Here is a 26,175-nt window from a genome sequence, read left to right as displayed (position 1 = left end):
ATGGGAGAAGGACCCCTTATATCAGTGGTCAGTGTAGTGGTCCTTTACATTGGTGATCAATAGGAGAAGGACCTCCTTATATCAGTGGTCAGTGTAGTGGTCTTTTACATTGGTGATCAATGGGAGAAGGACCCCCTTATATCAGTGGTCAGTGTAGTGGTCCTTTAAATTGGTGACCAATGGGAGAAGGACCCCTTATATCAGTGGTCAGTGTAGTGGTCCTTTACATTGGTGACCAATGGGAGAAGGACCCCTTATATCAGTGGTCAGTGTAGTGGTCCTTTACATTGGTGACCAATGGGAGAAGGACCCCTTATATCAGTGGCCAGTGTAGTGGTCCTTTACATTGATGACCAATGGGAGAAGGACCCCTTATATCAGTGGCCAGTGTAGTGGTCCTTTACATTGGTGATCAATGGGAGAAGGACCCCTTATATCAGTGGCCAGTGTAGTGGTCCTTTACATTGGTGACCAATGGGAGAAGGACCCCTTATATCAGTGGCCAGTGTAGTGGTCCTTTACATTGGTGATCAATGGGAGAAGGACCCCTTATATCAGTGGCCAGTGTAATGGTCCTTTACATTGATGACCAATGGGAGAAGGACCCCTTATATCAGTGGCCAGTGTAGTGGTCCTTTACATTGGTGATCAATGGGAGAAGGACCCCTTATATCAGTGGTCAGTGTAGTGGTCCCTTACATTGGTAATCAATGGGAGAAGGACCCCTTATATCAGTGGTCAGTGTAGTGGTCCTTTACATTGGTGATCAATGGGAGAAGAACCCCTTTATATCAGTGGTCAGTGTAGTGGTCCTTTACATTGGTGACCAATGGGAGAAGGACCCCTTATATCAGTGGTCAGTGTAGTGGTCCTTTACATTGGTGATCAATGGGAGAAGGACCCCTTATATCAGTGGTCAGTGTAGTGGTCCTCTACATTGGTGATCAATGGGAGAAGGACCCCTTATATCAGTGGTCAGTGTAGTGGTCCTTTACATTGGTAATCAATGGGAGAAGGACCCCTTATATCAGTGGTCAGTGTAGTGGTCCTTTACATTGGTGACCAATGGGAGAAGGACCCCTTATATCAGTGGTCAGTGTAGTGGTCCTTTACATTGGTGACCAATGGGAGAAGGACCCCTTATATCAGTGGTCAGTGTAGTGGTCCTCTACATTGGTAATCAATGGGAGAAGGACCCCTTATATCAGTGGTCAGTGTAGTGGTCCTTTACATTGGTGATCAATGGGAGAAGGACCCCTAATATCAGTGGACAGTGTAGTGGTCCTTTACATTGGTGACCAATGGGAGAAGGACCCCTTATATCAGTGGTCAGTGTAGTGGTCCTTTACATTGGTGACCAATGGGAGAAGGACCCCTTATATCAGTGGTCAGTGTAGTGGTCCTCTACATTGGTGATCAATGGGAGAAGGACCCCTTATATCAGTGGTCAGTGTAGTGGTCCTTTACATTGGTAATCAATGGGAGAAGGACCCCTTATATCAGTGGTCAGTGTAGTGGTCCTTTACATTGGTGACCAATGGGAGAAGGACCCCTTATATCAGTGGTCAGTGTAGTGGTCCTTTACATTGGTGATCAATGGGAGAAGGACCCCTTAAGTCAGTGTTAGGTGTATATCGTACAGCCCAGTGTACAGAGTGAAGTGGTCAGAAGTATATCATATACAGCCCAGCGTACAGAGTGCAGTGGTCAAGAGTATATCATATACAGCCCAGTGTAGTGGTTAGGTGTATATCGTACAGCCCAGTGTACAGAGTGCAGTGGTCAGAAGTATATCATATACAGCCCAGTGTAGTGGTTAGGTGTATAGCGTACAGCCCAGTATACAGAGTGCAGTGGTCAGAAGTATATCATATACAGCCCAGCGCACAGAGTGCAGTGGTCAGAAGTATATCATATACAGCCCAGCGTACAGAGTGCAGTGGTGAGGAATATATCAGATAGAGCCCAGGATACAGAGTGCAGTGGTCAGGAATATATCAGATACAGCCCAGGGTGCAGTGGTGAGGGTTATGTCATATACAGCCCAGGATACAGTGTTTAGAGGTCAGAAGCATATCATACGTAGCACCCTCTAGTGTGCAACTAGGGTTGGCAAATTTAGTTTATGACTCATGGTAGTTGTGTTAGTCTGTAATTGGGTCAGTTACATCAGGTCAGGGTGGATGGCTCTACAGCGCAGGTCTCTGGTACCACGCTCTGGATCTAAAAGCTTGGAGAAGCTTCTGGAAGTTAGTGGGCAAAGACCTGATCTGCAGGTCTCTGGTACCACGCTCTGGATCTAGAAGCTTGGAGAAGCTTATGGAAGTTAGTGGGCAAAGACCTGATCTGCAGGTCTCTGGTACCACGCTCTGGATCTAGAAGCTTGGAGAAGCTTCTGGAAGTTAGTGGGCAAAGGCCTGATCTGCAGGTCTCTGGTACCACGCTCTGGAATCTAGAAGCTTGGAGAAGCTTCTGGAAGTTAGTGGGCAAAGACCTGATCTGCAGGTTTCTGGTACCATGCTCTGGATCTAGAAGCTTGGAGAAGCTTCTGGAAGTTAGTGGGCAAAGACCTGATCTGCAGGTCTCTGGTACCACGCTCTGGATCTAGAAGCTTGGAGAAGCTTCTGGAAGTTAGTGGGCAAAGACCTGATCTGCAGGTCTCTGGTACCACGCTCTGGATCTAGAAGCTTGGAGAAGCTTCTGGAATTTAGTGGGCAAAGGCCTGATCTATGCATACCTGAGTGAATCTGGCCAATTCCCAGGCAGAGGAACCTGGCAGGGTGGCTGGGCTAGCTTTAAATATGGGGGAGCCTAACCAGCAGGGGAGTTGGGTGGAAGACAGAGTGCTGAAGTTGCTGTCGAATGTATATTCTGTTGCAGTCGTGTGGCCTGGGAGGGGACCCCCGGGTCTGGGGGGGGGGGGCTCTGCCTCCAGGCTGGGAGCTGAGGAAAAGAAGCCTAAGAGAGGGTTCTCCATTACCTTTGAGCCCTGTGCAGAAGACAATTGGAGTGCAGTGTTCAGGAGTACGAGGGGGTCTTCCATACGTTTATATTTTCGTTGGAAGGTGGGAGGAGTAGTAATTGGTGTCTGAGACTGTCATGTGACTAGTCTGTCTGACCAGCCGGCTGACCTTGCAGTTTGGTATAATGCCCCGTACACACGATCGGAAATTCTCGTCGGAAAAGCCTTGGATGGTTTTTCCGACGGAATTCCGCTCAAGCTTGTGTTGCCAACACACGGTCACACCAAATTCAGACCGCCAAGAACGCGGTGACGTATAACACTACGCTAAGGCCGAGAAAATTAAGTTCAATGCTTCCGAGCACGCGCCAAATTGTTTCCAAGCATGCGTAGGAATTTTGCGCATCGGAATTTCCAATCGAGACTTCTTCCGTCGGAAAAATTTGAGAACCTGCTCTCAATCTTTTGCTGGCCAAAATTCCCGCCAGCAAAAGTCCGGTGGAGCCTACGCACACGTGTTTTTTCCGATGGTGGAAACTTTTTTGAAGAGCCTTCGTAGATTTCGTGCAGTGGTCAGTTAATGGTTTTCCTCCTCTTTCCTGGCTAGCTGGCTTGCAGGCTTAGGTAAGGGCCTAGTTTGGATGTTGGGGGAGTTCCCTGATTTTTTGTCTTGTTGATTTGTGTGGGGGTTACCACTCAAAATCCATACTAAACCCCAAGGGTCTGGTATGAATTTTAAGGGGGACACCCCACGCCACCCCTTTGTTCACCTTCACCCACTAGCTGGGAGAACTCGGCTGACTGGGACGGGTGAGGACAAGGGCCTCTTCCTGACAACCCTGGCCGTTTGGTTGTCGGGGGTCTGCGGGCGGGGGGCTTATCGGAATCCGTAAGCCCCCTTTAATAAGGGGGCCCCCGGATCCCGGGCCCCCCCACCCCATCCGCTTACTCTCTACTAGGGATGAGCCTGAACTGCGCTGGGTTCAGTTCCTTTTGTGATTCCAACCAATTTGTAAGCGGTTCAAATGGCGAAACCTGAACCCCATTCAAAATAAAATGGGAAGCAAATCAAAAACGCCCATTTTCTGGTCTAATAGACAAAAAAAAAAGTCTGAGGTTCCCCCAAGAAATCTATACCAGACCCTGATCCAAGCTTGCAGTCCGATTGACCAGAAAAGGGTGGGAACCAGAGTGTACCATACCAGGCTGCCTTATCAGAGGGGCCCGACCCTGGCAAAGCACCTTGTCCACATGTTGATGAGGACAAGGGCCTCATCTCCACAACCCTGGCCGGTGGTTGTGTGGGGGTCTACAGGGAAGGGGCTCGTTGTAATCTGGAAACCCCTTTAAAATAATAATGGGCCCTCAGACACCGCCCCCCCCCCCCGTATAGTATAAGTATAGGGTACGCAATGGTTACACTAGCCGAATGACAGGTCCCAGAGATGCCATCAGCTATATAAAGGAAGGGGGCGGGGATTGTGGTGACATCAATGCTCAAATATTGCATCGACATATATGGCCAGTGAGGTCACTGCTATCCCCGTCCCTTGGCTTATGTGGGTGGGATTCCCAGGGACATCAGTTGTTTATAGGGACACAGCAGTTGCGAGCACCCGAGGCTTCCTTCGATACCAGAGACAGTGGTAAGCTGTCATATATAAAAGTGGTAGAAATGTTGTGATGCTTGGTTCCCACCGAACGGGGTATCAGAAGACCCAACATTTACTTGGAATCATCGGCTCATTCTTTCTAACAACTAAACCCAAAGCTTATCCCTAGTGGTCCTTTACACTGGTGACCAATGGGAGAAGGACCCCTTATATCAGTGGTCAGTGTAGTGGTCCTTTACATTGGTGATCAATGGGAGAAGGACCCCTTATATCAGTGGTCAGTGTAGTGGTCCTTTACATTGGTGATCAATAGGAGAAGGACCTCCTTATATCAGTGGTCAGTGTAGTGGTCTTTTACATTGGTGATCAATGGGAGAAGGACCCCCTTATATCAGTGGTCAGTGTAGTGGTCCTTTAAATTGGTGACCAATGGGAGAAGGACCCCTTATATCAGTGGTCAGTGTAGTGGTCCTTTACATTGGTGACCAATGGGAGAAGGACCCCTTATATCAGTGGCCAGTGTAGTGGTCCTTTACATTGATGACCAATGGGAGAAGGACCCCTTATATCAGTGGCCAGTGTAGTGGTCCTTTACATTGGTGATCAATGGGAGAAGGACCCCTTATATCAGTGGCCAGTGTAGTGGTCCTTTACATTGGTGACCAATGGGAGAAGGACCCCTTATATCAGTGGCCAGTGTAGTGGTCCTTTACATTGGTGATCAATGGGAGAAGGACCCCTTATATCAGTGGCCAGTGTAATGGTCCTTTACATTGATGACCAATGGGAGAAGGACCCCTTATATCAGTGGCCAGTGTAGTGGTCCTTTACATTGGTGATCAATGGGAGAAGGACCCCTTATATCAGTGGTCAGTGTAGTGGTCCCTTACATTGGTAATCAATGGGAGAAGGACCCCTTATATCAGTGGTCAGTGTAGTGGTCCTTTACATTGGTGATCAATGGGAGAAGAACCCCTTTATATCAGTGGTCAGTGTAGTGGTCCTTTACATTGGTGACCAATGGGAGAAGGACCCCTTATATCAGTGGTCAGTGTAGTGGTCCTTTACATTGGTGATCAATGGGAGAAGGACCCCTTATATCAGTGGTCAGTGTAGTGGTCCTCTACATTGGTGATCAATGGGAGAAGGACCCCTTATATCAGTGGTCAGTGTAGTGGTCCTTTACATTGGTAATCAATGGGAGAAGGACCCCTTATATCAGTGGTCAGTGTAGTGGTCCTTTACATTGGTGACCAATGGGAGAAGGACCCCTTATATCAGTGGTCAGTGTAGTGGTCCTTTACATTGGTGACCAATGGGAGAAGGACCCCTTATATCAGTGGTCAGTGTAGTGGTCCTTTACATTGGTGACCAATGGGAGAAGGACCCCTTATATCAGTGGTCAGTGTAGTGGTTCTCTACATTGGTGATCAATGGGAGAAGGACCCCTTATATCAGTGGTCAGTGTAGTGGTCCTTTACATTGGTAATCAATGGGAGAAGGACCCCTTATATCAGTGGTCAGTGTAGTGGTCCTTTACATTGGTGACCAATGGGAGAAGGACCCCTTATATCAGTGGTCAGTGTAGTGGTCCTTTACATTGGTGATCAATGGGAGAAGGACCCCTTAAGTCAGTGTAGTGGTCCCTTACATTGGTGATGAATGGGAGAAGGACCCCTTATATCAGTGGACAGTGTAGTGGTCCTTTACATTGGTGATCAATGGGAGAAGGACCCCTTAAGTCAGTGTAGTGGTCCCTTACATTGGTGATGAATGGGAGAAGGACCCCTTATATCAGTGGACAGAGTAGTGGTCCTTTACATTGGTGACCAATGGGAGAAGGACCCCTTAAGTCAGTGTAGTGGTCCCTTACATTGGTAATCAATGGGAGAAGGACCCCTTATATCAGTGGACAGAGTAGTGGTCCCTTACATTGGTAATCAATGGGAGAAGGACCCCTTATATCAGTGGTCAGTGTAGTGGTCCTTTACATTGGTAATCAATGGGAGAAGGACCCCTTATATCAGTGGCCAGTGTAGTGGTCCCTTACGTTAACCCCTTCAGGGCCAGAACTTTTCCTTCATTTTGGAGATAAATTCTAGTAATTCGTTCCTCTAAACAAACAGCACTGACAATTAATAGACAAGACAATGACCACCCTGACCATACATGGCCTACAAGGGGCATTTATTATACTACGCAGGCAGCCAATGGGCAACCATTACAGTATGCAGCCAACACAATGATGGAGTGCCGGGGTCAGGAGTATGGAGCATAGAGCCCCTTATGTAGCACCCTCCTAGGTTAGGTGCTAGAAGTGAGGCAAATTTAGTTTTCGGCTCTGCTATTATAAATGGAGACATAATTGTGTTTTTTGCCCACTCTTAAGTCCTGCAGCTGCAGGCTTGCCTGTCTCCCCCTGTCTTTCCAGAACTTTCTGGAAACATAGTGAACAGGAGAGGGCAGAGTCTGAGCTGGTCTTGGATACAACCTCAGCCAATCCCTGGTTGGGAAGAATGGGCCAGCAGGGGGCTGAGATGTATATAATGCCACGTACACACATAGCAGACTATCCGGCGGACTTAGTCTGGTGGACTTTCCGCTGGACTTTCCGAGCGAGCTACCTGCCCACACACGGTACTTTTGCGGCGGACTAAGTATGGCGTACTTTTCAAATGAAACAAGGGTTTTCGAAGAAACACAATGTATGTGTGAAACGTCGTCGCCCCTTGGTCCGTTGTTTTAGTCCTGGTGGCAGTCTTTTGATAAACCTGTTGGACGGAGGTGGGTGTGCAGCAAATTTTTCCTCACTTGGTCTACATGTTCACGGTTGCGAGCCGTAGCTAGCACCCAGCCCTTCCTTTTTGGTGGATTATATTACTTACCTGGAGGAGCGATCTGTCTCCTTTCACCTTCTTTTTTAAGCCCAACACCAACACTTTAGTGTCACATGGCAAGTTTCTTTTCGTTGTAGTAAACACTATAGGATTGTAAAGAACCTGGTGCCCCGAGGAGAGAAGTAATGCGGCGTGCTATGTGCGCCATGGCAAACAGTGGGTGTGTCCAAATTGCGTTAACAGTGGGAGGGGCTTAAAGTGGCATGGTTATCTAAAACAAAAGCAAATGTCTCTGTAAATATATGAACTTAGCCTACCTCATAAGTGGACGGTGTCAGTAGGGCATTGGATGGTATAAGTAGAGCAATGAACGGCGTCAGTTTGGGAATGGAAGCATGATTCCACACCCGGACTGTCCGGGTAAATCTAGGACAGGTGGCAACCCTAACTACTGCTCACTTAACCCAACCTATTTAATCAAATGTAGAGAGGAAGTGATAGAACACCTCCTCGTTGCATGTCAAACGCCTTCTGAAGAGCACCACAGGCCCTTGGTGAAATGTCATTATAGTGAAGGAGGCCTGTGGCCGCACCTACCTGCTAACAGCCGCAACCAAAATCTCAGATACCTGCTGCTACTAATCACACCAGCCCCAATAGCCAATGTGAATGTAGCTTTGTTTAAAGCGGAGGTCCACCCTAAAGTGGACCTTCCGCTCTTTGGAACCCTCCCCCCCTCCGGCGCCACAATTGGCACCTTTCAGGGGGGAGGGGGGTGCAGATACCTGTACAGTACAGGTATCTGCACCCACTTCCGGGATAGCTCTCTGCGGAAAGGGACGTAGATTACGCCCCTTTCTGCAAGTGCCCGCCCCTTTCCGCAAGTGCCCCGCTGCCTCTGGGATCTGTGTGTTTCTCAGCAGGCAGCGGGGCACTTGCGGAAAGGGGCGGGCTTTATTGCGCAGCGCAACTCGCGCATGCGCAGTAGGGAACCGGTAAATGAAGCCGAAAGGCTCCACTTCCTGATTCCCATACCCAAGATGGCGGCGGAAGCACACGAGAGACGATCGAGAGATCGGCTTCGGGTGCCGACATCGCTGGCGCGCTGGACAGGTAAGTGTCACTATTTTAAAAGTCAGCAGCTGCAGTATTTGTAGCTGCTGGCTTTTTAAAAAAAAAAAACGCGGAGTCCCGGCGGACTCCCGCATTAAGGGGCACCGGCTGTTAGTGCTTTGCCGTCCTTGAACAGTTTAATTGCTAATGTACAGCACATTACTGGAGGTGGACTTTAACCACTTCCGGACCGCCCGCCGTCGATATACGTTGGCCCTTTGATGTTAAATACTGATGGGCAGGAAGTCGAGTGAGGGAATGATGGTCCCCACTCGACTCTATGCTCTTGGAGGACCAGCGCAACATCAGACATCAGACGTTAAATGTCAAGTTGTCCCTTCCGCCCTCAGGCCTTAAAGGGACAATTTTTTCATCCCGGTCCTCTCCGTCGCTTACCGGATCCGTCGGTAGTGGCGGAGACGGTCCGATCCTTTCCCCTGATGGGCAGGAAGTCAAGTGAGGGAATGATGGTCCCCACTCGACTCTACGCTCTTGGAGGACCAGCGCGACGTCAAACATCAGACGCCAAATTTCAAGTTGTCCCTTCCGCCCTTGGGCCTTAAAGGGACAATTTTTTCGTCCCGGTCGTCTTCGCCACCTACCGGATCCGTCGGTAGTGGCGGAGATGGTCCGATCCTTTCCCCTGGTGGGCAGGAAGTCAAGTGCGGGAATACTGGCCCCCACTCGACTCTACGCTTCTGGAGGACCAGACCGACGTCAAACATCAGACGCCAAGTGTCAAGTTGTCCTATGTTGGGTATCAATTTACTCGGCGTAAAATTATCTTTCACAATATAAAAAAAATTGGGCTAACTATACTGTTGTCTTATTTTTTTTATTCAAAGCAGTGTATTTTTTCTAGAAAAAGTGCGCTTGTAAGACCGCTGCGCAAATACGGTGTGACAGAAAGTATTGCAATGACCACCATTTTATTCTCTAGGGTGTTATAAAAATAAATGTTTCGGGGTTCTAAGTAATTTTCTAGCAAAAAAATAATGTTTTTAACTTCTAAATAACAAATTTCAGAAAGAGGCTCGGTCCTTAAAGCGGGAGTCCGCCGGGACTCCGCGTTTTTTTTTTTTTAAAAGCCAGCAGCTACAAATACTGCAGCTGCTGACTTTTAAAATAGTGACACTTACCTGTCCAGCGCGCGCCCGCGATGTCGGCACCCGAAGCCGATCTCTAGATCGTCTCTCGGGTGCTGCCGCCGCCATCTTGGGTATGGGAATCAGGAAATGGAGCCTTTCGGCTTCATTTCCCGGTTCCCTACTGCGCATGCGCGAGTCGCGCTGCGCAATAAGGATGGACCCGCTGCCTCTGGGATCTTTGTGTTTCCCAGCAGGCAGCGGGGGACTTTCGGAAAGGGGTGTAATCTACGCCCCTTTCCGCAGAGAGCTATCCCGGAAGTGGGTGCAGATACCTGTACTGTACATGTACCTGCACCCCCCTCCCCCCTGAAAGGTGCCAATTGTGGCGCCGGAGGGGGGGAGGATTCCAATGAGTGGAAGGTCCACTTTAGGGTGGACCTCCGCTTTAAGTGGTTAAGCCCTAGGAGGGCACGCATTCGTATAGGGGAGGACATGGTTTATGCAGCTAACCAGTTCACACATAAAAACCAGGTCATCAGAGAATTTGTCACCCCAACAAGGTCCTGAGTCCTCGAAATTGCAGCAATCAATAAACAGTCCCAACCAAGTGGGGTCGGTAATTCTTAAAACTTCACCACATCTACTACTAACCCCCCTAACATCCACATCCTATTATCGTGTAACCAATTTACATCCTTGAGAACTCTCTGTACCATTTACCTTCCTTAACAAAGTAGCAGCACAGCACTGTCACAACAGTACATACAAACACAGCACGAGGCCATGTTCACACTATGAGACGTTTCTCAATCCTGCAGTTCCTCTGATCGCCACAAGATGGAGATCTCACTTCTACCCAGACAGGAAATCTCTATGGAAGACAGGAAATGATGTCAGGTATGGACAGGAAGTGATGTCAATACAGACAGGAAATGCCATGTGCTACAAAGAAGAGAGGAGATGGTGCTGGACCTGGCAGCAAAAGAGATAATAAGATATTATTTTATATTTACGCCAAATAATTCCTACTTTAGTTTGTCAAAATTATTTGTACATAAGAAAGCCTGAATGATGACACGAATGATGATGGAGGAGGACCAGAATCCAATGACTGAGAAGATACTACACCTCACCCTGGAGATCATCTACCTGCTGACCGGAGAGGTGAGGAGGATTCTGGGAGGTCACATGACATCACTCTTATCTCTATTAATAAAACACAGACCTGACCGGAGAGGTGAGGAGGATTCTGGGAGGTCACATGACATCACTCTTATCTCTATTAATAAAACACAGACCTGACCGGAGAGGTGAGGAGGATTCTGGGAGGTCACATGACATCACTCTTATATCTATTAATAAAACACAGACCTGACCGGAGAGGTGAGGAGGATTCTGGGCGGTCACATGACATCACTCTTATCTCTATTAATAAAACACAGATCTGACCGGAGAGGTGAGGAGGATTCTGGGAGATCACATGACATCACTCTTATCTCTATTAATAAAACACAGACCTGACCGGAGAGGTGAGGAGGATTCTGGGAGGTCACATGACATCACTCTTATCTCTATTAATAAAACACAGATCTGACCGGAGAGGTGAGGAGGATTCTGGGAGGTCACATGACATCACTCTCATCTCTATTAATAAAACACAGACCTGACTAGAGAGGTGAGGAGGATTCTGGGAGGTCACATGACATCACTCTTATCTCTATTAATAAAACACAGACCTGACCGGAGAGGTGAGGAGGATTCTGGGCGGTCACATGACATCACTTTTATCTCTATTAATAACACACAGACCTGACTGGAGAGGTGAGGAGGATTCTGGGAGGTCACATGACATCACTCTTATCTCTATTAATAAAACACAGACCTGACCGGAGAGGTGAGGAGGATTCTGGGCGGTCACATGACATCGCTCTTATCTCTATTAATAAAACACAGACCTGACCGGAGAGGTGAGGAGGATTCTGGGAGGTCACATGACATCACTCTTATCTCTATTAATAAAACACAGACATGACCGGAGAGGTGAGGAGGATTCTGGGAGGTCACATGACATCACTCTTATCTCTATTAATAAAACACAGACCTGACCGGAGAGGTGAGGAGGATTCTGGGATTCTAACATGATGTTCCTATTGGTTCCCCAATACAGAGATTTCCTCTTGTGAAGTCCGGTGATCATATGACCATCACAGTGCCTCCATGTGACTCCCTAAAACCTGAGAGACACAACATGGAGAAGATTCTAGAAGTCACCAAGAAGATGATGGAGCTGCTGACAGGAGAGGTGAGGAGGATTCTGGGAATTCTGGGACATTATCCAGTAACAGACAAGGGATGTGTCTGGATGGTGACTGTATCATTGTGTGTGTCAGGTTCCTATAAGGTGTCAGGATGTCACTGTTTATTTCTCCATGGAGGAGTGGGAGTATTTAGAAGGACACAAGGATCTCTACAAGGACGTCATGATGGACAATCAGCCGCCCCTCACATCACCGGGTAAGCGGAGACTTTATTGTAAAGGAGAGAGCAGTACGGAGGCTCCACCTAGATCCCCCATCATCTGATAAACACATAGAAACAATGTATTCAGTCAGTGTGTGTGTTTCCTACAGATGGATCCAGTAATGGGAACCCACCAGAGAGATGTCCCCGTCCTCTGTATTCCCGGGATTCCACACAGGAAGGTCACATCATCCCCCACCATCATCCGGTAGGTGGGAGGGAGCATCTCATGGACATGATGTGTGGATTTATTATTTGAGCTTATATTTTACAGATGTTATTTTCTCTAATTTTTCTGGTTTAGGGTGAAGATCTGATAGATATAAATGTTAAGATTAAAGCAGAAGAAGAAGAGAGGTATGTGAGGGATGATCAGCAGTCTATGGAGGAGGATGGAATAACGGGGACATTTATAGAGAAGAACACTCCTACAGAGATCGGCACAGGTGGGTCATAAACATGATCTTGTGCATTATTTAGTCTTGATACTATATAGTTCTAACTGTTGTATCTTATACAATATGTTGTACATTATGTAGCACCCTCTAGTGTGAGAGTAGGAAAAGGCATATTCTGTCCAGGAATAACCTGAGTAACTTAATTGGGTCAGGGTTATTGGAGGCCATGGCTGGTTGACTCATCCTGGCAGCTCTCTGGCGTCTGAAAGGTTGAAGAACCTTTTAGAACTAGAGGATAGAGGTTAGGAGAAGCCGGTGGTTATGACTAAGGCCTTATAGGCTGAAACGCGTCAACCTTTCTTATTTACGTTTGGTCACTGTGGCTTGTTAATAAATACTACATTTTTTAAGAGCAATCACCGGAGTGCGGATCATCTTTTCCTCAAATCCCCAGTTGTGGGCTGGCAGGGGACTGAGACAACCCCATAAATAGACAAAAGTTTGGTCCGAACATTGGTCGTTCACCCGTTTGGTGAACACCCGAATTGGCAGGATGTTCGACCGTTTGCTCACCGAACGCCCTACAGTGTGCTGGCCACTGCACAGTGCATTCTAAACCCTAATTGGCTGAAGCAATAAAGGCTTTGCCCAATCAGGGCACAGAGCGATGTCCGAGCCATGACTGGAGAAAGTCATGATGACTGTGCCTAATCATGGCTCATTGCTCATAGATCCACCCTACAGTATAAAAAGTTCCTTGAGGAAGGCAGAAACAAGCCTACAGAGAGGGGAGAACACTGATAAACAAATTGGAAGTCATGTTCCCCCAGCTGCAGAATATTGCCAAGTTGGCTCCAGTGATGATGAAGATTGAGGGGATGATGATGATGATAAGGTCACTGACTCCACTTGAGTGCCGGATAGAGGAGGAAAGTGAGGGTGAGACACAACCCCCGATGAGGCAGGATGTCCTCCAGAGGCAACCATTATGTAAAGTAGAGAGCAGCCACCCTATTCCATCAGATTTTAGAGCTCTTATTTCCCGACCCACTTCCCACAGCTCAGTCGTCTGGGCCTTTTTTAGCACGTGTGCAGCTGATTGCATTGTTGCAATTTGCAAACTTTGCCTCAAGCAGATCAAGCGTGGAAAAAACACCATTTGGGTACCACATTGCAAGAGCACCTAAAAGCCACACAAGAGGGAAGCAATTCTTCTCCTCCTCACCTTTCAGGTCTACCCCCCTATATCTCATGACCTCTCAGCAGCCTCCACTGACAGGGATGATGGTATAGCGCAGGGTGTCACAGGTCCTTGTAGCACATCTGCCAGCTGCACACCACCAGCTGTGGAGTATAGCAGGCAAATTTGTCTGCTGGAGCAAATAAAATAAAAAAATTCAGAGCCTGCCGCCCACATGCCCAGCGTCTAAATTCTAGCTTGTCTAAGCTACTAGCTTTACAACTTCTGCCTTTCTGTCTGGTGGATTCTGCCCCCTTCCAGGAATTTGCAGAATGTGCTGTACCACAATGGCAGGTTCCCGGTCGCTATTTCTTTTCACATAAGGCCACTCCAGCTCTGTAACATCACGTGGAAGGCAATGTTGTGGCGTCGTTGGGCAAGGCAGTCAGCAGCAAGACCCTCATTACTGCTGACATGTGGTCCAGCAAGCATGTTCAGGGAAGCTATATTTCATTCACAGCACACTGGGTAACTCTGCTTGCAACTCAGAAGGAAGTAGGACAGGGCTCAGTGCTGGCGCTTGTTTTGGCACCACGTCTCCATACAGCTGGTGGTGATGATGCAAGATTTGTCAGCTCTACCCCCTTCTCTTCCTCCATGCCCTCCTCTGCTGAATTGCTCTATGAATCACCAGTACCCCGTAGGTGGTGAGCCGTGACAGTGCATGCATCAGTGATATAAGCGATATAATCCCTGTTATGTTCCTGCTGGAGCAGATGCTGCATGGCATTATGGACAGGGCATTTGAGGCAGAGCAGTGGGAGGAAGAGGAGGACTTCCTTTCCTCTCAAGGCCCCGCTTTATGCAGACACCATTCTTACATCGCCACAAAACACACAAGAGGAGAGGGAGGAGGATTCTGAAAGTTTTGGAGGCATTTAAGCAGAGGAAGACATACATCAAACCTTAAGAGATGGTTTTCCATCCCCAGAATGTGGTACATGGCTGGGTGGAGGCAGTTCGAGATACTGTAATCCTCATTGACCCAGAGGACTCGGCTTCTCGTGCCTCCTCAAACTTGCGGTGCATGGGCTCCCTTATTCTTCAAAGCCTGTGAAAGGACCCAAGAATTCATGGCATCAAGGAGAAGGATCATTATTGGTTTGCAACCATCCTTGATCAAGGGGAAAGTCTTGGAACTCATCTTATCCCCACAGAGGATGAAAGATCTTAAAGAGGAGATTTTGAAATGCCTTTCCAGGCTCTGCTAGGTTATAGTCTCATGGAAAAGCTAGTTTTGAGGCTTCTGTTCGTCAAAGGAGGGGTGGTGGAGAAGGAGGCCCCCTCAGTGATGCCTTTCAAATTTTTTCTAGTCCTCAGCGCCCAGGGCTGTCAGCTTCCACATCCCATCGGCAATGTCTGCATCATATGGTGGAAGATTTTCTAGGGGCAAAGACCAACATGGAGAGCTTTCCCATCAACGATCCACTGGGTTACTAGCTCATAAGAATAGACCACTGGCCAGAACTTGCCCACTATGCAATAGAGCTGCTGGGCTGTCCTGCATCCAGTGTGCTTTCCGAATGGGCATCCAGTGCTGCCAGAGGTTTTGCGACATAAAAGAGAACATCTGTCCACAGACTCTGTTGACCAGCTGACATTTATCAAAATGAATTATTTCTGGATTAGCAGCAGCTATAAAGCCCTTGACACCAATGTTGCAGATTACGTTTTTTTTTGGGATGTGGAATTTGTGCAAGACAGTCTAGGCTGCCTAACATTGTGGGTGCTGATTTAATCAGGAAGACATTTTTTGGTATAGGTTTCATGGGCACACTTTAACACCCAAGGACCAATTTTTCCACACCTGTTTGACAGGTGCATATAATTTAATTTTTTTTACAGCAAGGCCAATTCTTGCTTTCATCAAGAGTACCTCTAAATGGTTACTGTGTCAAGGCGTCACCGACACCCAAAGCCCAATTCTTCCACCAATGTTTGACCAGGGCATATAATTAAAATTTTTGTCAGCCAGGCCAATTCTTGCTTTTATCAAGAGTACCTCTATAGGGTTATGGTGTGAAAGCAACAAATTTTAAAATGAGCTTTTTTAAAAACTTTCTTTGCATTGATACATGTCCCCCAGGCCAGAACCAAGACCTCCATACCCTTTGAATGCCAAATAACTTGCACCTAAACCCTCAAAATGGGCACGTTTTGGCTTTTCAAGTTTAGGTCCCATAGACTTTAATGGGGTTCATTGTTAGGCTCCGAACCTTTGGGATGTTTAGAAGTTCTGGAGCGAACCAAACCGTGTGTGTGTGTTTCCTACAGATGGATCCAGTAATGGGAACCCACCAGAGAGATGTCCCCGTCCTCTGTATTCCCGGGATTCCACACAGGAAGGTCACACCATCCCCCACCATCATCAGGTAGGTGATTGACAATCACTGATATTTAAGATTTATACACAAGCCTGTTTGTTACATTAAATGGCCTTTTATATATTCAGAGTGGAAACCTGAGAGATTATAAAGGTGAGGTTAAAGAAGAGATAAAAAAGGAGGAGGATGATGGGGTGATTGAGGAGACAGGGTTTCCAAAAGGACACAAAGATCTGTACCAGGACACCATGGTGGAGTCATCCAGCTACGGAAACCCACCAGAGAGATGTCCCCGTCCTCTGTATTCCCGGGATTCCACACCGGAAGGTCAACTCATTCCTCTCTGTTACAAGGTTGGTAGGTCGGGGCATCTAGAACATGGACTCATCGAGACAATCTGTGGATATTATTTACAGTGTGATAGCAGAAGATCTTTTTTTATATATATTTTTTGGTTTAGGGTGAAGATCTTATGGTTATAAAAGTTGAAGTTAAATCAGAAGAAGAAGAGACGTATGTGAGGGATGATCAGCAGTCTATGGAGAAGGCTGGAATGATGAGGACATTTATAGAGGAGGACACTCCTACAGAGATCAGCACAGGTGGGTCATTAACACTAAATACGATCCTCCACCCATACTGCTCACTGATTGGTCCAGAGTAGGGCGGGGACTCGGTGATATAACTTTCCTGAGCTGTATTCCCCATCCTGCAAATTAAATCTTTTTTTTTCTCGGGTAATCTTCCTCCTCTGTGCTGCCTACACAATTTATGTATTTATGGAGATTCTTATGCTGCGTACACACGACCGGACTTTTTGACAGCAAAGGTCCGTCTGAACGAGTCAATCGGACTATTCAATCTTGTGTGGGCTCCATCGGACCTTTGCTTGCCAAAAATCTGACGGACTTTAGAAATAGAACATGTTTTAAATTTTCCCACCGTAACTCCGCCGGACCGAGAAATCCGTTCGTGTGTATGCTAGTCCGCCGGACAAAAAGCGACGCTAGGGCAGCTATTGGCTACTGGCTATGAACTTCTTCATTCTAGTCCGGTCGTACATCATCACATTTGAATCCGTCGGACTTTGGTGTGATTGTGTGTGGCCAAGTCCGTTCATTCGGAAAGTCCGTCGGAACTCCGCCGAAAGTCCGTCAGAAAGACCGTTGGACCTAGTCCCTCGAAAAGTCCGGTCGTGTGTACGTGGCATTAGTTTCAGTTGGCAGCAAAATGTTGATTTTTTTTTTTTTCACCATAGGCATTACTCCACCTAGACACTTGAGGCATGTTTTTTGGGGTCTTCCAGTGTTACCTGCTCTGTTGTTTGCTGACTGTGCCGGGAGGGGGAATATGTCAGTATAGTCTCAGGAGGCAGCAGTGTGGGACCTCTTGGGAAGACATTTGTCTTATACAATATGTTGTACATTACATAGTCTTGACTTCTGCTCTCTCCCCTATATATATATATATATATATATATATATATATATATATATATATATATATACACATAATATGGATTCTCTTTTGTTACACCCATTTCCTACCAGCTGGCCATTTTATATCGGATGATGTGATTGGAGGACAGACTTTTACATGTTGATAATAATGTGATAACATCCTCCCAACTTTGGAACCTTAAACAGAAAGTGATAATGAGGGAGGAGTCAATAACCCAATGATGGGGGTCTTCAGGATCAGTCCAGTCTTCATCTTGGTTGTTCTACACTCGTCCTATAATCCCCTCATCACTGTCACTCCTATAGAAGACAGTTCTCGTTGTTTCCTCACTCTCTGACTAAGGTCCATGAATAAAGAAATGATCTGGTAGGAGATCAGAGGACCCATTTACTAGTTACCTTGAGGGGGGAATTGTAAGATCCTCAGAGACAAAGCTGCCTGATGTGGGCGGAGTCCTGGTTTAGGGGAACCAATCAGCTGATGTCTAGTAATAATCTTTGTATTTCTATTTTAGTAGATGGACGGGAGATGAGGAAAACCTCAGAGGATTGTCTCACTTTGTCTCCAGAGTGTAAAGTAGAAGATGAGGACATCACACAGTATAGTCCAGGAGAAAACCCGACTACCTCAAATGTCCATCCGGCACCACACAGTGTAGATGGACCATCGTATTCCTCTTATCCTGAGGAACCTCAGACTGTGCGGGACGGTGCCGGACCATCGTATTCCTCTTATCCCGAGGAACCTCAGACTGTGCGGGACGGTGCCGGACCATCGTATTCCTCTTATCCCGAGGAACCTCAGACTGTGCGGGACGGTGCCGGACCATCGTATTCCTCTTATCCCGAGGAACCTCAGACTGTGCGGGACAGTGCCGGACCATCGTATTCCTCTTATCCCGAGGAACCTCAGACTGTGCGGGACGGTGCCGGACCATCGTATTCCTCTTATCCCGAGGAACCTCAGACTGTGCGGGACGGTGCCGGACCATCGTATTCCTCTTATCCCGAGGAACCTCAGACTGTGCGGGACGGTGCCTTTCTTCCAACACATAAGAGGTTTTCTTGTACTGAGTGTGGAAAATGTTTCCATTCTCAATCCAGACTTAATAGGCATAAAAGATCTCACACGGGGGAAAAGCCGTACTCCTGTCCTGAGTGTGGAAAATGTTTTTCACAAAAGTTTGGTCTCCAAATACATCAGAGATCTCACACAGGTGAGAAACCATATTCCTGTGCTGACTGCGGGAAGAGTTTCCATTATAAATCCACACTTAATGTGCATAAAAGATCTCATACAGGTGAGAAGCCGTATTCCTGTAGTGAATGTGGAATCGGCTTCTGTCATATATCCTACCTAAATTCACATAAAAGATCTCACACGGGGGAGAAGCCGCATTCTTGCCCCGAGTGTGGGAAAGGTTTTTCTAACAAATCAAATCTTTGCAGACATCAGAGATTGCACAAGGGTGAGAAGCCGCATTCCTGTTCTGTGTGCGGGAAATGTTTTGCACAAAAATCAGAACTTGTCACACACGAGAGGTCTCACACGGGGGAGAAGCCGTATTCCTGCTCTGAGTGCGGGAAGCGTTTTTTACAGAAGTCTGATCTTTCCAGACATCAGAGATCGCACACGGGGGAGAAGCCGTATTCCTGTTCTGAGTGTGGGAAATGTTTTTCAGATAAGTCCTCTCATAAAAGACATCAGAGATTACACACGGGGCAGAAGCCACTTCCCTGTCCTGAGTGATGAGATTGTTCCTCACTGAAGTCCTGTCTTCCTGTACATCAGGGGGTCCCACACATCCCTCGAGGTGTATTAGTGAGTGCGGGAAATGTCTTGTATATGAATGTTGCTGGACATGTGGGGAAGAAGCACACCCTGATATACACCTCAGATATACTCCATGGCTGATCTTCATCATGTAGGAAACAGTTCATAGACCTCAACCATAGCCTGACCTCTTGACAAAGATGTCCTATGGAGTGAATGATACAACAAGTAATGTTCCTGCCAAGTCAGATTTCCACCTTTTATTATTTTCTGATTTATTTATTTTTTTTACTGCAATTTTGTTAAAATTTAAATAATAAAACATTAACAAAAAAAAAAAAATGTGTGTGTGTGTGTCTGTGCAATGACAAGTGTTGGGTACCCAAAAATTGCTCATAGGAGGCGCCTTAAATGTTTTTACAGTTTAGAAGTAACCATAACTAATGGACCAGAGAATGGTCAGGAGTATATCATATACAGCCCAGTGAACAGAGTACTGTGGTCAAGAGTATAACATATACAACCCAGAGTGCAGTGGTCAGGGGTAAGGATGAGCTTTGCGTTCGACTCGAACATACGTTCGACTCGAACATCGGCTGTTCGCCCGTTCGAATTCCGAACGTTATGGGCCGTTCGCACCAAATTCGTGTGGCGCGCACGGCCCACAATGCACTGCGATGGCGCAGTGCATTGCTGGCTCATGATTGGCCAAGCATGCACTGTGACCCCACATGCTTGGCCAGTCACAGCGCCGGAAGCGAGGAGAGCCATGATTGGCCACAGGCAGGATGCCTGTGGCCAATCATAGCTCAGGCTGTGTAGTGCACGCCCCACACTATATAAGGCCGCCAGCGCGGCGGCCTTGTGTAGTGTGTTGGCATCTGTAGCAGTTAGTGGGTGTTCTGTGTACCTTCAACACAGTATACACCGATCGTTATCGGCCGATTTTTCGTTCTTGCTCTTCTGTAGTGGTTGTTGTCTGCGTGCCCTGACCGCAGTATACACTGCTATATTCACCTATATAGCTAGCGATATATCTATCTTTTATAATAGAGCTATCAGTCAGTGTTAGGAGATTGTGCGTGCTGTCTGTGTGCTCTGAACGCAGTACACACCGCTATATCCACCTATATAGCTAAATATCTTGCTCGTTTTAAATAGAGCTTGCAGTCAGCGGTAGGAGATTGTGCGTGCTGTCTGCGTGCTCTGAAAAAGACGGACGGCAAAGCAAATTATACAGGGGTGATAACCCTTCCCTATGTTTTCCAAAAAGCTTAAAAATAGTTTTTTTGACTGGAGCTACACTTTAAAAATGTACCAGTTGAAAATGACAAACAGATTCAACTTAACGCAACAAACCTACACAGTCCCAGTCTTGTTTGCACCGCCTGTATACTGCTGTTCTGAGTATATAGGGCCTGGGGGCCACACGCATTTCCTTTTTTTAATATGGGTACGGGGTTCCCCTTAATATGCGTACAAGACCCAAAGGGGCTGGTAATGGGCAGGTAGGGCTACCCATGCCATTTTTCTCAATGATTTTCATCCATATTGCAGGAACCAGATATAACATTAAAACCGCAAGCAGCTTTAAATGACGTTATTTCCGTTTAATGTCATTTTGTGCAGGGACTGTTCTAAACACGGGAAACACGTGGCACTTCACAGGCATACTACAGACACCCCCCAGGCACCATATTTAAAGGAATATTTCACTTTTTTTTTCACTTTAATCGTCATTAAAATCAGTGCTCCCGCCAAAACGGCCGTTTTTTAAAAGTTTTTTTTGCATTGACCCATGTCCCCTGGGGCAGGAGGCAGGTCCCCGAACCCTTTTTAGGACAGTATCTTGCATATTAGCCGTTACAATTAACACTTTTCATTTCAAACGTTCGAGTCCCATAGACTTCAATGGGGTTCTAACGTTCGTACGAATTTGGGGTCCGTTCGAAAGTTCTGGTGCGAACCGAACCGGGGGGTGTTCGGCTCATCCCTAGTCAGGAGTATATCCTATACAGCCCCGTGTATAGAGTGCAGTGGTCAGGAACATGTCATATGCAGCCCAGGATACAGAAAGCAGAGGTCGGAAGCATATCATATTTAGCACCCACTAGTGTAGGTAAATTTCATTTAGGACTCATGGTAACTGCGTGAGTCTGTAATTGGGTCGGGTTACTGCAGGTCAGCATGGGTGGCTTTGCAGGGCAGGTCTCTGGTACCTCACCCTGGATCTAGAAGCTTGGAGAAGCTTCTGGAAGTTAGTGGGAAAAGGCCAAGAGATCCTGAGCTGCATACTTGAAAAAAATCTGGCTAACTCCCAGGCAAAGGGACTGACATGGAGGCTGGTCAGCACTTAAATATGGGGGAGCCTGGCCAGCAGGGGAGTCGGATGGAATATGGAGTGCTGCGGTTGCTGTTGTGTGGCCTGGGAGGGAACCCCGGGTCTAGGGGGCTCTGCCTCCAGCGGGGAGCTGATGAAAGGAAGCATAAGAAAGGGCTCTCCATTACCTTTTGAGTCTTGTGCAGAAGACAATTAGAGTGCAGTGTTTAAGAATACGAGGGGGTCTTCAAAAGGTTTCTGCATTTTCATTGGAAATGGTGAGGGTGGGAGGAGTAGTAATTGGTCGTGTCTGAGAGTGTCATGTGACTAGTCTGTCGCAGGAAATTTAGTACAAGAGTTGTCATGCTGTGGTGAAAATGACTGCAAACCTTATAAAAAAAAAAGTGTGGAAACTTTTTGAAGAACCGTCGTATATCTTATGCAGTGGTCAGTTAATGGGTTTCCTTCTCTTTCTTAGCTAGCTCGGTTGCAGGCAGTGTTGGGTGAACAGTTCAACTCGAGCATGAGTTCAGGCTGAACACTGGCTGTTCGCCCATTTTGTGAACTACGGAATTTGCAGGGCGTTCGGCAGGTGTTCGCCCCGCAATGCTACACAGTGCAATCTAAGCCCTGATTGGGCAAAGCTTTGCCCAATCAGGGTGCAATAAAAGCTGGTTGTTGAGGAACGGGGCCGGCTGTTGCGTCCTTAACTGATGAGTCATCAGCTGTCAATGGGCTTCCCCTCTGACAGCTGAATAAAAAAAAAAATACATTGCCGGCAATTAAAGTAAGGAAAAAAACCGGCGTGGAGCCCGCCCAAATTCCATACCAGACCATTATCCGAGCATGCAGCCTAGCAGGTCAGAAAAACGGGGAATGAGCGAGCACCCTTCTGAACCATACCAAGCCACATGTCCTCAACATGGGGGGGGGGTCACCAACCGGTGCATGCTGGGGGGATGACGTCACAAGGGGTCATTCAGTGACGTCGCCAGTTGGCCCCGCTCTTACCTATCTAAGAACTGTCAAACTGTAAGGCCAGAGGGTGGAAGTGACGTTTGATATCGCTCTGGCCCTCCAAGGGAGTAGAGTCGAGTGGGGTCCATCTTACCCTCCCTCAACTTCCTGACCATCGGTCGGATCATTTTCGCCCGCTACCGATTGCTCCGGTTAGCAGGGAAAATGACAGAGAGAGGTGGGGTTACCTATCCTGTCACCCATAAAAGTGATCCCGTGGTGAATCTCCCGCCGGGACTACTTTTATCTGAAAGAGGATCACCCACTGTGTAAAAATATACCAGGGTTATGGCAGATATCTGATGCCATAACAGCGGTATATAACACAAAAGTAGCGACATATATATACAGTGGGCGGTCCGGGAGTGGTTAATAAACCACAGACCTGACTGGAGAGGTGAGGAGGATTCTGGGGCGTCACATGACATCACTCTTATCTCTATTAATAAAACACAGACCTGACCGGAGAGGTGAGGAGGATTCTGGGAGGTAGGTCACGTGACATCACTCTTATCTCTATTAATAACACACAGACCTGACCGGAGAGGTGAGGAGGATTCTGGGAGGTCACATGACATCACTCTTATCTCCATTAATAAAACACAGACCTGACCGGAGAGGTGAGGAGGATTCTGGGAGGTCACATGACATCACTTATCTCTATTAATAAAACACAGATCTGACCGGAGAGGTGAGGAGGATTCTGGGAGGTCACATGACATCACTCTTATCTCTATTAATAAAACACAGACCTGACCGGAGAGGTGAGGAGGATTCTGGGAGGTCACATGACATCACTCTTATCTTTATTAATAAAACACAGACCTGACCGGAGAGGTGAGGAGGATTCTGGGAGGTCACATGACATCACTCTTATCTCTATTAATAAAACACAGACCTGACCGGAGAGGTGAGGAGGATTCTGGGAGGTCACATGACATCACTCTTATCTCTATTAATAAAACACAAACCTGACGGGAGAGGTGAGGAGGATTCTGGGAGGTCACATGACATCACTTATCTCTATTAATAAAACACAGACCTGACCGGAGAGGTGAGGAGGATTCTGGGAGGTCACATGACATCACTCTTATCTCTATTAATAAAACACAGACCTGACCGGAGAGGTGAGGAGGATTCTGGGAGGTCACATGACATCACTCTTATCTCTATTAATAAAACACAGACCTGACCGGAGAGGTGAGGAGAATTCTGGGAGGTCACATGACATCACTCTTATCTCTATTAATAAAACACAGACCTGACCGGAGAGGTGAGGAGGATTCTGGGATTCTAACATGATATTCCTATTGGTTCCCCAATACAGAGATTTCCTCTTGTGAAGTCCGGTGATCATATGACCATCACAGTGCCTCCATGTGACTCCCTAAAACCTAAGAGACACAACATGGAGAAGATTCTAGAAGTCACCAAGAAGATGATGGAGCTGCTGACAGGAGAGGTGAGGAGGATTCTGGGAATTCTGGGACAGTATCCAGTAACAGACAAGGGATGTGTCTGGATGGTGACTGTATCATTGTGTGTGTCAGGTTCCTATAAGGTGTCAGGATGTCACTGTCTATTTCTCTATGGAGGAGTGGGAGTATTTAGAAGGACACAAGGATCTCTACAAGGACGTCATGATGGACAATCAGCAGACTGAGTTTTGTGAAGAATGTAAGGAAGGAAGTTCCTGCTGACTGGAGAGGTGAGTGTAATGAAGGGGTTACATCTGACTCCGCTGTAAACTGGGATGTGTTCAGAGTCACTTTAAGTCTTCTAATGTTCTGATAATCAATGACGACATGCACACAAGCTGGGATTTCTTGTAAAAGATTAGGAGTTGGAACTCACTCAGGGTTTAGGCCATGTACAGAGTTCAAGGTTGAGGAGTGTGCAATGTACAGGGTTCAGATAGCAGAGTTCAGGGGTGCACTTTGTACAGAGTGCAGGGTTCAGGCTGTGCTATGTGCAGGGTTCAGGGATGAGCTATGTACAGAGTGCAGGGTTAAGAAATGCTCTTTGTACAGAGTGCAGGGTTCAGGGCTGTGCTATGTGCAGGGTTCAGAGATGAGCTATGTTCAGAGTACAGGCTTAAGAAATGCTCTTTGTAAGAGTGCAGGGTTCAGGACTGCGCTATGTACTGCTGAAGCTACCGTGGCATGAACCACCACTGGGCCTGCCCCTGCAGAACTGAAACAATCTCTGCTCCAGTGTGGCTCCTGTCACCTGCGCAGACCAGCTGAAGCACTACATGGCATCTTTTAGCCTGACCCGTTGAATAGCACCTTGGACGCTTAGGGGATACTAGTACTACATAGGACAATTAAGCAGAAAAGAACATTGGGGAAGAGGAGGGGGTGGAGCTGAAAGATCTCGCATTGTCACCACCAACTGTATGGAGATGTGGCAGCAAAACAAGCTGCAGCACTAAGCCCTGTCCTGCATCCTTCCTAGTTGTAAGCAGAGTTACCCAGTGTGCTGTGAACAAATTATATTGTCTCTGACCATGCTTGCTGAACCGCGTCTCAGCAGTAGTACGAATCTTGCTGCTGACTGCCTTGCCCAATGATGCCAAAACATTTCCTTCCACATGACTTTACAGTGCTGGAATGGCCTTACATGAAATGAAATAGTGACTGGGAACCTGCCATTGTGGTACAGCACATTCTGCTAATTCACAGAAGGTGGCAGAATCCACCAGACGGAAAGGCAAGAGTTGTAAAGCCAGCAATTTAGACAAGCTGGAATTTAGACGCTGGGCATGTGGGTGGAAGTGACTGTATTTTTCTTTCTGATGCAGCAGCTGGGGGAAGAGAAACTTGCCTGCTATAATCTACAGCTGGCGATGTGCTGCTGGCAGAGGTGCTGCAAGGACCTTTTCTATACCATCATGCCTGTCAGTGGAGGCTGCTGAGAAGATAAAGTAAAAAAAAAAAAAAAAGATACCCTCGCAGGAGATTTCACCATCACTTAAAAAAAGACACCAAGCCTTTTGGCTTTCTCTCACCATCGTCCCTCAGACCGTCTCTCAGCACCCATGCGCTCATGTGCAAATCTACATCTCTTGCTCGGCTCTCTACTGCTGCTCTGACTCACACCCTGGCCTCTGAGCATGGAATCTCATTTCCCCTGGGTGGAGCACAGAACTCCAAGGTTGGAGGCATCATCCCTCTCAAAAATCTTTAAAACTTCCGAATTCCAGAACCCAATCCAGGGGTTTACAATTAGCCCAGAAAAAAAAATGGAAATCCACTTTTATCCATTCATAGTAGATTTTTTTTTTTGGAGGTCCTCAATCTGCAACTTTCAGAACACTGTGTGCTTTTTCTCTCCATTTACACAATGCCAGGACCCAGCACTGTCATCCATTACATGCCCACACAGCACAATGCCGCGTTCACACTACGAGATGTTTCTCAGGGCGGCAGTTCCTCTGAGCGCCACAATGGCGATCTTCCCATTTCTACCCAGGCAAGAAGTCTCTATGGAAGAACGGAAGTGATATC

General features: G+C 47.2%; 1 protein-coding gene across 1 annotated transcript; it reads left to right on the top strand.

Annotated features, from left to right (window-relative positions):
• The first annotated feature begins 16,016 nt into the window (after positions 1 to 16,016).
• Positions 16,017 to 19,632, top strand: LOC143955761 (uncharacterized). Its single transcript, XM_077465884.1, has 4 exons — positions 16,017 to 16,143; positions 16,224 to 16,448; positions 16,556 to 16,697; positions 18,071 to 19,632. Exons 2-4 carry the CDS (start codon positions 16,344 to 16,346, stop codon positions 19,303 to 19,305), a joined length of 1,482 nt encoding a protein of 493 aa, XP_077322010.1. The 5' UTR covers positions 16,017 to 16,143; positions 16,224 to 16,343; the 3' UTR covers positions 19,306 to 19,632.
• Positions 19,633 to 26,175: the final 6,543 nt, after the last annotated feature.

Source organism: Lithobates pipiens, unplaced genomic scaffold (assembly GCF_037356315.1).
Source record: "Lithobates pipiens isolate NorthernLeopardFrog02 unplaced genomic scaffold, aLitPip1_a1.2 Scaffold_35, whole genome shotgun sequence".
Taxonomy (NCBI): Eukaryota; Metazoa; Chordata; class Amphibia; order Anura; family Ranidae; genus Lithobates; species Lithobates pipiens.
This window is presented reverse-complemented; position numbering and strand designations above follow the sequence as displayed.